The sequence below is a fragment of the Alexandromys fortis genome, unplaced genomic scaffold (genome assembly GCF_014885135.2).
Source record: "Alexandromys fortis isolate MF-2015 unplaced genomic scaffold, M_Fortis_MF-2015_v1.1 scaffold_0, whole genome shotgun sequence".
Lineage (NCBI taxonomy): Eukaryota > Metazoa > Chordata > Mammalia > Rodentia > Cricetidae > Alexandromys > Alexandromys fortis.
Genome location: NW_026067949.1, coordinates 4582456 through 4596110, shown reverse-complemented (window position 1 = coordinate 4596110; position 13655 = coordinate 4582456). Strand labels below are relative to the sequence as shown.

Sequence of the window (13655 nt, the reverse complement as noted above, 5' to 3'; positions counted from 1 at the left end):
ACATTTAAAGGGGGATATGACATAGAGATTAATATTTTACATTGGTATGAATCTTGGTTTATTGATACAAATTTAAGATCAATTTTGTTATATGTGCATTTCTGCTCTTGGTTAAGGTTTGTGCAGCTCATTTGGAAATGTAATGTATAATTAAGAAATACAGGTTAATAGTCATCTATAATAATCAAGCTTGTAGTCATGTTAGTTAGGTTTTCTAGATACAGAGATATATTTCAGATGGATAGATATTCTTCAAATCTTTCAAAGACTAACAGAAAATGGCACTTAAAATGTTTTAAGAACTTAGGACTTTTCATGACAATGAGACGCAGTAAGCACCAATCTACTTCAAGAGAATGATGATCATTGAAGAGGCTCCTCATGGAGTTTGTTATTCATTTGGGCAAGAAACTGCTCTTGCTTGAACTGCTTGACTGGACTTGCAGAATCCACAGAAAAATGACTACTGAACCTGCCTAAAGAAGGTGAGGCAGTCCTTTGGGGTTCCTAGTTTATGAAAGAGTCTGCCAAACATTCTGCAGGACACAGAAGAAGATGACTGACAAACTGCCGATATAGGTGAAACTGTCTATCTGATTTCCTGCTTCATGGGAAAGTCTTTTGGATACTATGGGCCTATAGGCTGAAGATGAATGCTCCAATGATACAGAAAAACTTTGGGTGACTGTCTATGGAGCATGATGTCTCTGTCAGTTCTAGAGTTTTTGAAGTCGCTTACAATGCACTTCCTGCTAACTTAGGTAGTATTATATTATTCTGTGGTCTTTGATGGAGTTGAAAAATAGATAGCTATATAGTTATAGTTTTCCTTAGTTATGATAAAAGATAAAGTAGATATAAAGTTGTAACTGTAATTCTTATTTAATACCTGTTTTGTTATATGCAATTTTACTATGTTAAAGTTAAAACCTACCTTTTTATTTAAACAGAAAATGGAAAATGGTGTGGGAAGTCATCCTGCACTTGCATTGCTTTTATTGGTTAGTGAATCAAGAAGCTGCTTTAGCTTGTGATAGGGTATAGTAGAGCTAAGTGGGGAAAACTAAACTGAATGCTGGGAGAAAGAAGGTGGAGTCAAGAGAAGCCATGTAGCCTCACCAGAGACAGACACTGGATGGAACCTTGCTGGTAAGCCATAGCCATGTTATGATACACAGATTGATAGAAATGGGTTAACCAAGAATATACGAGATATCTAGCAATATGCTTAAGTGACTTGCCAAGCAGCAATTTAAATAATGTAGTTTCAGTGTGATTATTTTGAGTCTGAGAGTCAGGAAACAAATGAGCAGCCTCCTACTACACTAAGGTATCAAGGTCTAATTGAAGCTTGCTTGATGAGGGGTTTTCTCCAGAACAAACACAAACACGAACACCCTTCTGAAAACCAGAACTGAAAGTGTTTCTACAAGTGTCAATTAAGCAGTTCATAAAATTTTTACACATTTCTTCCTACACATATGTGATAGGGCATAGTAGAGCTAGGTGGGGAAAACTAAACTGAATGCTGGGAGAAACAATGGGTAAAACAATGCAACAGGTAGACGTTCTACTTTCCTTTCTGTTGCTGTAATGAAATACTCTGGCCAAAAATGATTTGGGGGGGGAGGTTATTTTAGCTCACAGTTCCAGTCAGAGGGAGGTCAAGGCAGGAGCTCAAGGCAGGAACTTGCTATTCCAAGCAGCATTACCTTCAACAAAGGAACTCACTTCTCAGGCAAAGAGCTATGGCAGGAGCCACATGGGACACTGCTTGCTAGCTCATAAACAGGTTTATGCTAAGTTAGATTTTTTTTTACATATTTCAGGACCATCTGCATAAGAAATAGTGCTGCCTGCAGTGGGGTAGACCCAATTATTGATCAAGACAATCCCCACAGATATACCCACAGCTCCTTGACTAAAGTTATCCCCTCTCTTAAATGACTACAGGCTGTGTCAAGTTGACACTTGAAGCTGACCATGACATTGGGTATTACTGTGACTGCCATTTTAAAAGGCAAATTAGAGGTTATTCTAAGAAGTAATTTATATCACGTCTTCACATCAGACAGATCTATGCAATGAGTTTGAGACTGAAATAGCAATCAAGTATCAGGACCGTCCATTGCACGCTGCTCACCTCTTTTAATTCTATTTCCAGACATAGTCATTCTAGCACTGAAGGATCTTTCATTGTCTAGAAGGCAAACAAAGAATCTTTTCCTCACCCTTGCATAGTGGACTAACTGGGGATATTATCTTTGCCTGGGTGACTCCCAAAGCTGTTTCTTGACCTCCTGCTGTTGCGAAAGAGGTGACTGACATTTGCACTGTGTGGAGTGCCTAGTACAATAACTGATCGTTTTCTCTTCTCTGGTGGTCTGCTCTTTGCATCAAGTGTTTAACTGTGGTCTCACATTTGTGTCTTTTGGCAAGAAGCACACACGTTGTTATGTCATTGTACAATATCCTTAGAGGGGTGTAGGTGAATTTTCTTCATAGAGAACAGATACACCATTGCTTGGTTCTCAAACCAAAGACACTCTTATTTGTATCACTGAAAATTAGCACAAACTTTGTTTATGAACAAATACACTGCACATGGAGGGCATCAGGGTTTAACATTACAACTTTCTGGGAGGTTGGTTATTGTATGGACAAAGAGGAAGGAAGGGAGGAGTGAAAAGAGGAATGTCTTAGGGGAGAAGAGAAGCTAGGGCAGGGAATGGAGAAAAGAAAGCAAAGGAAGGAAGGAAGGAAGGAAGGAAGGAGGAGGAGGAAGGAAGGAAGGAAGGAAGGAAGGAAGGAAGGAAGGAAGGAAGGAAGGAAGGAAGGAAGGAAGGAAGGAAGCAACCCTCAGGGGAGAAGGCAACTTAGGAGGTGGAGACCTGGCGTCAGACCCTGCGCATGGATGACCAGGCCAGACATCCCCAGGCCTCAGTTGGTTCAGCTGGTCCTGCTCCAGAGGAAGAAGTTGCAGCTTGATGAGGGGTCATTAGGAGGACCTTGTGGCCTGGCACACACATAGAAATGGCGGCCCAGGTTGGGTCCTGGTTTTTTCACAATCCGCATCACACATGGCTCCCTGTGGCCTCTGCAGAGGGGTGCGGGTGAGGGCCCACTCAGCACAGATTTCCAGAACGAGGTCTGTACCTCCTTCTCGTCTTTGACCTCAGAACCCTTGGCTTGCTCATCCACCATTGTGGTTGTCATATCCTCTTCTGGAGACTTTGGGGTAAGAAGTCTGGTCACCAGAGGCAGCCTAGGTAGTTCTACATTAGAAGTTTGCGAAAGGCTAGCAGAAGGTTGAAAATAACTCATCAGGTCTTTCTGGCGTCTTCTGGAGCCACTTTGACGTTTTGGAGGCCTGGATGAATGCCTATGGGCCTGTGTTTTTTGCTGTTTCTGGACCTGGGCTTGATTGCTGGGCTGCAGGACTGGCTGCCCCCGCTTGAGTGCTTGTTCACGAGGAACTAGGAAGCCAAGAATCTTGAGCTGGGTACCTGCAAACTCAGGGAGGAAACGGGTGCACAGAGCTGGACACTGTTTTGCTGGTACACAGGACACATTCAAGACAGCTCCCACAGGGCAGTGGTCAGAGCCCATAACTTGAGGAAGCAGGAAGGCATCTTGGAAAGTGTCTACGATTAGAGTCCGGTCTCCCAGTACATAGTCAAGTCTGGTACCATAGTTGAGACGGCGGGCACCAGTGATCACTGACCAGCAGGTGAAGGCTCTCTCCTGTTTTGGATAGAAATAACGGTAGCTGTCTATAAAAGACCCTATATGGGACTCAGCCTGGTACTCCCCACCGACCAAGCCATCCATCCACTTACGCCCTGGGTCTTCTTCGAAGCACTCTAGATTTCCAGCATCACAGTGGTCAATGGGGCGGTGGGCTGTATTCAGGTCCCCCAGGATTATAACATGGCAGCCAGCTGCCAGGAGCGCTTCTGCCCTGATCTGCAGCAGGCGATAGAAACGCATCTTAAAGGTCAGCCGCTCAGGCCTCCCAGGATTCGCATATGGGCAGTACACGTTGATCAGGGTCAAGGGCTTCTCCTTCCCTTCCCACGTGCAGATCTTATGCTGTGTCAGGAGAGCCCGGCCCTCACTATCCAGAGCCCGGAGCTGCTCTTGGGTGAACTCAGTCATGTTTCCATAGCAACCAATATCCCCATTCAGGGTGGCAAACAGACCACTCAGGCCTTCTTCAGCAGCCACTGGGGTAGCACTGTCCTTACAGAAAGTGGCTACGCCAGAATAGCCACTCGGGCCGCGGCTGAAGCTGAAATAGGAATTATAGCCCTCAACGACAGCCAGGGGCTCCATCAGTGCGTCTCTGGTCACTTTGGTCTCCTGGAGACAGACAATATCCGCATCTAGCTCTTCCAAAACCTGCCGCAAGACTGTTGAACAGTTACCGGGTACCTGGCATCCCAGAGCTTGCAGGGACCTCCGGATCCCGTTGATATTCCAGCTTACCACGCGCAACATTTTGGTTTCACCGACTGTATGTATAGGCATAGTCAGACTTTTATCCGGAAGTTAACTGGCTCCCACCTTCCTCGTGCATTTGCGCAGGTGTTCTTAGCCCCCAAAGTACCGGACTGCTTGCGGGGGCTTCAAGTTCAGTTCTCTTTGGTGAGAGATGAACTATGGTGAGAACAGATTCCAACGAGGAAGGAAAACCGGGTTGTATATGCTGGTGACATCAAGCCCTTAGGGCTGGAAATGGCTGCAGGGTCAATGGTCTAGATGCTCAAAGTTAGAACTACAAAGAGAACAGATTCAAGGTTCTGTGCTATGGTGATGAAAGGTGGGGGAAGAAGAAGGAACACCCTAGCCCCAAGCCATCTCTGTACCCCTGCCCCAAGGGCCCTCTTCAGCACCATATGAAAACCTTGTGGTTTGTCTCCTCTAGATTTCCACTGGTTTAAAACTTGACCTCAGAGGAGTCTTCATGGGCTTGCCTTACAAGTTGATTTCTACACTATCCACGTCATCTTGGAGGGGATGTGAAGGCCAATTAGTTCCTGACACAAGCAGCCACTTCCAACGTATGTTCGTGAGCAAGAACATTAGTGAAACCTGAATCTGGTAACCACTCTCCACAGTGAAGCAGAAGAGTCTCGTGTAAAAGCTCTAGGCTGCAGGCTTCACTGGCACAGATCTGGTTCTGAGGAAATTCTGTCGTAGGAGCTACTTGAAAGCGGGGAACCAATGTGAATCCCTGTTGGACTATCTGAACCACAGCCTGTAAGCCATGCTATTTTAACAAATCCCGTGTGTGTGTGTGTGTGTGTGTGTGTGTGTGTGTGTGTTTGTATGGGATTTACGAGAATGTATGTATCCTGACTAATGCAATACAAATTTGTCAAGGCTTTATGACATATTGCCCATTTTCATTATATAGTCTATTACCATACTTCTCTCTTTCTCTCTCTGTGTGTATGTGTGCCGGTTCATGTGTATTCATACATGAAAAGGCTACAGAAAAAGCTCAGTTGTCATCCCTTATATACCTTCCACCTTGATTTTTGAGAGAGTCTCTCTTTGGGACTTGGGCAGTGCCTGTCTCCAACATTTATGCTATTTTCAATAAACGAAACAAATTCTTTGAGGCTGTAAAAACTTAGTTTTATTGATATCTACAAAATACACTTATTTTTAAAGACAAGCTAAAAATATTCTCTGGATGTTGAGAAGTAAATAATGCTTTTCTAAATAACAGTGGAACCAGGAATGATTTTAAACTGAATGGCAACCAATACAGGCATACAGAGAACTTCAGTGCTGCAGCAAAAGTGGGACTCAGAGGAAAACCCCCAGCACTAAAATACTTGTGTAAGAAAAGAAAACAGGCTGCGATATCAATGATCTAAGCATCTGTCTCAAAACAGTTGAACAAAGATAGCCAAGGAAGCTAGAAGAAATAAGACATTTTTGTATTTCTAAAAATAGAGGAAAAAAAGCACAATTAGACAAAATAAAGAAAGAAAGCTAAAAATTGTAGGTTTGAAAACAGCAGCAACAATTAGTAATCCCAAAGCAAGGCTAATCTAAGAAAAAAAGGATAGAAAACAAATTGCCAATATCAACAACAAATGTAGTTTAACTCAATATTTTTTTGTTTCATTTTTTTTTGGGGGGGGGTTGTTGTTGGTGATGGTTTTTTGTTTTTCTGTTTTGTTTTGTTTTTTTTTGTTTGTTTTGTTTTGTTTTGTTTGTTTGTTTGTTTTGAGACAGGGTTTCTCTGTGTTACAGTCCTGGCTGTTCTAGAACTCACTATGTAGACTAGTAGACCTGCAACTCAGAGATCTTTCTGTCCCTGCCTTCCAAGTGCTGGGATTACAAGTATGTGCTACCACCATCTGGCTCACTAACTCAATAGTTCAACAAAAATATTTTACTACCTATAAAGGGCACCAAGTATGAGCAGGAAAGGAAATAGGATGCAATGAATTAGTTTTGAAAGTGTCCATAAAATTCACATTTCAGGCTGGGCAGTGGTGGCACACGCCTTTTATCTATCTCAGCACTCGAGAGGCAGAGGCAGGCAGTTCTCTGTGAGTTCAATGCCGGCCTGGTCTTCAGAGTGAGTTTCAGGGGCCATGACTGTTACTCAGAGAAGCCCTGTCCCAAGAAACAAAACAAAACAATCACATTTCCAATTCTATTACATTCAATTTAGTACAACAACATTCTCTGAACAATAATACAGGCTACTATCAATTTGGTGATAAAGGCCTACAAAAGAAGAAATATCATATGTTGTGAAGTTTGAAAGACCGGAGTCAGCACCAGCTCTAATCATGATCCCCAGAATGTGACTTTAGGAACGTTGATAACCTCTCTAAGCTCCATTATCTCATTTTTTTTTAAAAAGGAAAACAATAGTCAAACTTATTGGCACATGTTGGAAGGGTGAAAGATTAAAACAGCAAGCATATTCAAGTTCCCACAGAACACCTTCCCCGTAATAACCCATGACCTCAGGTTTACCATTTGAATATTTGTAGGAAAAATTCAGAAACATTGAAAAAAAATAAGGCCATTCATTTGAAAAACTTGACATTTCATTTTCTTTGTCCATTTTGACAGGGGAGGTTTGATTGCCTATTTATTTATTATTTATTCTCATTCCACAGTCCTCCCACCCACTCCTCCTGCTCCCCCGTGGATTGTCAATTGTTCAATAAAAATGATATTACCAGCTGTGCCGAAGATGGAGCTCAATGGTATACAGGCTTAACTACCGTGTGTGAAAGTTCTTGGGTTTGCTTCTCAGTTTCATTAAAAGAGAGAAAAAAAAAGTGAGTTAACAATATATGAACAAAATACAGCACCACATGAGAAAATTAACGTGAAATAACAATATACAAGTTTAGATCTGTTTCATGGAGTAGTTTTTTTTTCTTGAGTAGTATACAGTAAGAACTAAACCGATCATGTAACACTGCCCAACTTTGTTAGGAAGTCCTTCCATCTCCAGTGCTGGCATTATACAAGAGTGCACTCTCTGGTAGCTCCGGCTGTGTGCCAGTGTAGTTTCCGAGAGACTCTCATCTTGACCAGAAACCAAATCACATGCCAAAATGGCATGACGGATGCTCAGGGTTCTTTACACACTGAACAAACCTGACAGGCCTGTGGGAGAGAAGTAAGAAAGGAAATCAAGGGACAGGTTGAGGACTGGCAAGATGGGTCATGGGGTAAAGGGACTCACTGCCGTGCCATGCCCGATGACCGGAGAGCTTGATCTCCAGAGTCCATGTGGTGGAACAAAGCCCTGATTCCTCCAAGTTGTCTTCAGACGCTCGCATGAAAGCTATGGTATGTGCACACATGTGCAGATGTACATACATACAGTAAATAAACATAAATGTAACAAAACTTTAAGAGGAAAGAGACTGATGATCACGAGACAGCAGATGTGGCCACAGAGAGCAGGCCCGCCCACATTCCTGAGGATTCTGCCTTCCCCAGTTAGGGAGCTGCCTGATGACTTCTGGGGGAAAGCAAGAGACAGCACAGAACTCAGGGACTGTCCTTAAGAGGTATGGATGCGGTCAGAGGGGCACGCTTCCTCTACACGTTGCACACTTTAGTATCTAACTGGTAAATTTAAAGGACTGTCATTTTCATAAATGTGAGCTCACAAAACCACGGAGTCTATGTTCCGCAACCCCCTCCAGCCTGCCAGCACTCTGTCCCGTACAAAACATCAGCTGTCTACGGAGTTTCTTTTATAGCTGATCTTTTCTTCTGCTTTTTTTTTTTTTTCATTTAACTTCTGCAGCATGTTGATTTTTTTTTTTCCTGGCAGTTTCCAAAGAAGAGCCAGCTTGATTGATGGGAAATTCAGGTCATCTGGGACATGAGCCACCCATCCTTTAAATCTGCCTTTGAGGTATGATAGGCGACGTAAAGAGGAATAGAATTACTCTGCCTCTTCAGCCGGTGCGTACACCACAGAGCCTTTTCTCTGGGCTTTGGTCTTGGTTGAAGCTGCTCCTCATGGGAAAGCTTCAAAAGTCCTGCTCACTCTGTAGAAAGTGGCTGGTTGTCCCTGTCCATATCATTGGTTGTAACCAGTCAAAAACAATGAGGGGACCCCCCAGTTTTGGAGTTACAGGTGACTTTAAAGATACATAGCAGCCCATAGGTTAACAGTAAACTTCTGTTAAGAATTAGGTGCTCACTTCAGTAGTACTGACACTAAAACTGGAACAATACAGAGAAGATTAGCATGACCCTTACGGGAGATGACACACAAATTGTGACGCATTCAATTAAAAAAAATTTACATTGGTTTTGGTTTTAATCTAGAAAAAATAAGTCTTTGTAGACTGCTGTGTGGAAATTTACCAAATAATAGGCATTTGTGTTTGAATCTAACCAAGGAGATTTCACATGCAAATTTATAGCCAGTCACGGAATCTTAAAACTTGGGAGAAAAGTCTTGGCCAGGCATGTTTCTGTTCCCCTGAAGCCCAGTAGTAAAGCATGAAGTGTGTCCTCCGAGCGTCAGTCAGCATCTGGGGCAAGTCACTGCTTAGGGCTGGCGAATGGAGGAAGAGGATGAATGGCCAGGCAGCCAGAGTGAAGCCATTGGCTAGGGAGACAAGCTAGGTTTGGTGGCACAGCAGAAGCCATCACATATCATATGCCACCAAGGCCTGAGAGGCATTGCTGAAGCCTGCTCAGGTCACACAGCTGTTTTGTTCACAAGAAATCATTTACTGGCCTGGATATATGGCTCGGTGATTAAGAGCACTGACTGGTCTTCCAGAGGATCCATGTTCAATGTCAGACTCTCACATGGTGACTCACAACTGTAATTCCAGCTCTAGGGACCCAATGCCCTCTTCAGCCTCCAGACACAAATGTCATTCACAGACATGGATGCAAGCAAAATACTCATACATTAAAAGATAAAATATTTAGAGGGTTGGATAGATAGCTCAGAGGTAAAAAGCACTGGTTGCTCTTATAGAGGTCCTGAGTTCAATTCTCACAAGCCACATGGTGGCTTACATCTATCTCTAGTAATATCGGGCTCCCTCTTCTGGCCTGCAGACACACATGCCTGCAAAATACTGTTTACATTAATAAACAAATCTTAAAAAATAAAAGAAATCAATTACCTGTAGTTATCGTGGCAGGAAAATGCAATATTCCTTTTTTGCACAATCAGCTTCAGTTCGTTTATGGAGGATCCTGAGCATGAGTTACTAGGGAAGAAAGAAAATATTCAAGTAATATGATCTTTCAAAGACCCTCTGAGTGTCTGACTTCCTCTGCATAACTGCTCCTGGGAACAGCAATGAGTAGAGGTGCATCAGAGGTCCACCTCTTGGGTTCTCAGGTCAGCAGGAGCAGAGGTGGGAAGCCGGCACTGTCCTTTGTGAAGACAGAATTAAGACCTTAGAAGGAGGACTCAGAGCAGAGTGAGCATGCAGGTCTGTCCCCGCTGTGCTCTCGTGACCTTGCACTTCTTCACAGGCTGACTCAGAGACTATCAGTCTGCTACAGACAGTGACATACCTGGAACCTGCTTCGATGTTATGCATCACCCAGGCCTGGAGTTTATGAACCTTATTTGGGTCCAGATTAAGGACTTCCACACTTCCAAAGGTACTAAAACAGAAGAGATAAAGAACATCCTTGATCCCAGGTCAGCTGTCAGAACTCACCCAGCTGGACACCATTGAGCAGAACATATCTCGCCTCCTACCTTTCCCCATTTGACATGACTCTTGGATTCCAGATTTCAAGATAAGATTTTTCTTTTTTCAAGACAGGGTTTCTCTGTGTTACAACTCTGGCTGTCCTGGAACTCACCAAGATCACCTGCCTCTGCCTCCCATGCTAGGATCAAAGGCTTGCGTCTCCATTGCCCAGCCCAGATGAGATTTTAACTATACTTCGGTGCTGATTAATACATATGAGATACTTAAACTAGCACTACCAGAGAGCTGCTTGCAACCACAGAATCTGCTCACCGATGCCTTTTTAGATTCGTCCTTGTTAGTGTGGACAGCTACCTTCCCTGTGGCAGGGACTTAGCTCTCTAATATCAGATGACAAGATTCTGAGTGCTAGCTAGCGTCTTCACCCAAAACCCATAGGAAACGAGGGTTAGAAGAAGACAAAAGAGTTAATGTTGCTTTGTAAAATTAAATATTGAAACAGAAGAGAGGAACAATTAACAAGGGGTACCTAGAGTGCCCAGAAAAAAATTAATACATGCTTCCATCTTCAGAAGTATTTTTTTGATTTTTTGAGACAAGGTTTCTCCGTAGCTTTTTGGTTCCTGTCCTGGAACTAGCTCTTGTAGACCAGGCTGGCCTCAAACTCACAGAGATCCGCCTGCCTCTGCCTCCTGAGTGCTGGGGTTAAAGGCGTGCACCACCATTGCCCGGCTCTTCAGAAGTATTTTTATCAGAGAAAAATTAGAGAACAAAGGCCATTGACATGATAGAAACTAAGATGAGAAGGAGGCCTGGGACGGGAGGCTTGAGGGCGGGCCAATTCAGTCCTGAGGAATAAATGAGAAAATAATAGCTGATATGCCATGGGGAGTTTTCATTAGCCCTGGAACTCTCTCTTGGTTTAGCTCTATAACATCTTCACCTTATCACTTATGCACACAGGGACTCCCAGGGGTTAGCTGCCTGCCCAAGGTCACACAGGGTGTGTGCGATGACCTCTGGTGTCCACCCTGTTAAATCATTAGTGCTTTGCTGACAGTGCTGCAGACACTGACAGTGAAGAGCAGAGCCCAGCATGGCTTCTGATGCCCCAGGACACCTCTGCTGCTGAACTGGAGAGACAAGTGAGCCATTATTCCTGAATGGTGGGGATGCAGACAGGTAGAAGTGGGGAGGCAGGCCAGACAGTATGGGTGAAATGGGAGGACAGAATGCGAGGGGGGAAGAGAGCTGAGAAGACTATGTGAGACCTCAGAAAGCGAAGAGCAGTAGCTGCTAACCATTTAATGGCCTTTAGGAACAGTGGAGGATTTCAGACAAAGGAGAAATCAGAGCAAACATTAACCCAGGAAGAGAAAACATCTTCTGAGAATACAAAAACTCCTTTTTTAAGATCAGCTCTTTGGGAATGAAAGAAAGGCACATTCTTTTGAGGAATGCTATGTCAGAAAGGCGACTATGTGAAGCATGATTAATAAAAACTCAGAGACAGATATTGGGGTTCAACCTGAAGACAGAAATGTGAAGCAGCCAGCCACTGGGTCTTATCTCAAACCTCTGCCCAAAAATGGTGATCCTGCTTCTAGGAAACCTCAGATTGAGACTAAAACTGAGGACTGTCTCCTCCCATTTTATAACCCTCGCTATGTCTTGGATTAAGGGTGTGTACCACTACCACCTGGTTTCTATGGCAAGCTAGTGTAGCTACTGAGATTAAAGGTGTATTGTGGCAGTAGATTGTGGCTACTGGGATTAAAGGTATGTGTCATTGCTGCCTGGTCTGTAAGACTGGCCAGGGTGGTTGTTTTACTTTTCTGATCCTCAGGCAATCTTTATTTATTAAACTACAAATGAAACACCATATAACTATGGTAACTGAGATAACCAACCCTTGTAAACAGGCTACAAGGAAAGGAAAGAAGTACCTGTTTTTGTAAAATGGTTCACTGAGAGACCCATTGAGCATCACTTGGACCACACCACAGGCAGTTTCTGCAAACTTAAAAAAGAAGTCCATCATTATTCTCCAGTAATTCCATTCAAAAGAGTGCGTATATTAGCTAGGAGGGAGAAAATAGCCCCTACACTTTCAGCCCAGGAATGGTAAATCTATCCTATAGTCTAACACATTGGAAACATTTGCTTTGCATGAGTTCTTGATGCAACCTTGCTAGTCTGTAAATGATGTGGAAGTTAAAAGTCTAGAGTGAGAAACAGAGTATCTCTAGAGGAAGGAAATGAAGGCACTCAACTGGTGTCATGTACTGTAGAGGCTACACCTTATTTAGCAGAAGCAAGATGGACAATTTAGGAGAAAGGGAAATGGAACACTGTGGAAAGAGAAACTTAGGTAAGAGCCAATGACCCCAAGGCTCTAAAAAAGACACCAAGAGAAAAAGGAGATGGCCTGAAGAACTCACTCTGTAGACCAGGCTGGCCTTTGAATGGAGAGAGTTTTATTTCCTCAAGCAACCAACTTTCATCTGGAAAATTCATTAAGAACTGGAGTGAATCATGTGATTGGAGTACTGTGACGCTTCCTCTGAAGACAGACCAAGACCTCTGGGACCCAGGTCTCCTTCAGTGACATTTGTGCACAGTATCTAATACATTTCATTGTAGCAATGGGTAGAACAGCTTTAGCCATCAGTAAGAAGAGCTCTGTGAGAAACAAGAGCTTGGCTTCCCAGGATCTTCTAGAGTCTTTAGTGATCTATACCTGGGTATATGGCGGAGGGGACGTTTTGCTCAGTAAAATTCCAAGGAAAGAAAAGATGGCAGGAAAAAGGACGATACTTTGTACTAGCGATTAGGAAAGAATGAGGAAGCACCGTAGAGGAGACAAAATCCCCATCCCAAAGACTAGGTGGGATTCAAATGAAGCTGTGACAGGAAAGGGCTGTAGGTTTCAGAAAGCAGTGGTGTTTGTCGGGGAAGCATCAGTGGATGCTGAAAAGTCAGTTCACGGAAGGCCGTGTATGCAGTTGAGGAAATTGACATTATTCTGCAGGTGACTTCTACACCACTGAGTGATCCGGAGAGGAATTATGAAGTCCATTGGTGCTTGTCTTGCTACAGAGGGAGATTAGCAGATGGGCACCCCTAACACTGACGAATTGTCATTAAACACTGACCCAGAAGAGCACTGGACCCCACAAGGTAGAATTTTCATGAGTCCCCTGACACAAGGAAAGCTTGGCTCAGCTGACCTCAAGGTCACATGACTTAGCAGCAAGATGACCTGAAGATTCAAACCCATAAGAAGAACCATCTTTACTGTCAAAGATAGGGACTAGACTGTTTGCCTTTTTCCATGAGGCAAGGATCAAGGTGATCGTGCTGCAGAGTCTCAGAAGTCAGGGTCCCTTCAGTTGCCCTCACCATTTAACTCTTAGTACCAAGGGTTGAAATGGGAGTACAAGAAAACTATATATA

General features: G+C 43.5%; 2 protein-coding genes and 1 non-coding gene across 7 annotated transcripts in view; 1 reads left to right on the top strand and 2 right to left on the bottom strand.

Annotated features, from left to right (window-relative positions):
* Nucleotides 1–13655, bottom strand: part of Cd38 (CD38 molecule) — a 54700-nt gene that overhangs the window by 8292 nt on the left and 32753 nt on the right. The window contains exons 5-8 of one of the 5 annotated variants that reach the window (XR_007593225.1): nt 12146–12219; nt 10054–10146; nt 9654–9740; nt 7218–7653 (exon numbers count right to left, since the gene is read on the bottom strand). Coding sequence is in view for 4 of the 5 variants with exons in the window: in XM_050150106.1 (XP_050006063.1) it covers nt 7590–7653; nt 9654–9740; nt 10054–10146; nt 12146–12219 (318 nt within the window). In the remaining variant the exon portion in view is untranslated. Of the gene's footprint in view, nt 1–5935; nt 7654–9653; nt 9741–10053; nt 10147–12145; nt 12220–13655 lie in introns of those variants that run through there. The other 4 variants (XM_050150106.1, XM_050150108.1, XM_050150107.1 and 1 more) reach the window with 4 other exon arrangements.
* Nucleotides 2783–4500, bottom strand: LOC126506471 (DNA-(apurinic or apyrimidinic site) endonuclease 2-like). The gene has a single exon (XM_050150091.1). The coding sequence runs from the start codon at nt 4498–4500 to the stop codon at nt 2950–2952; it is 1551 nt and encodes a 516-aa protein (XP_050006048.1). The 3' UTR covers nt 2783–2949.
* Nucleotides 8701–8811, top strand: LOC126506626 (U6 spliceosomal RNA). Its single transcript, XR_007593281.1, has one exon. It is a non-coding gene; the product is annotated as a U6 spliceosomal RNA (small nuclear RNA).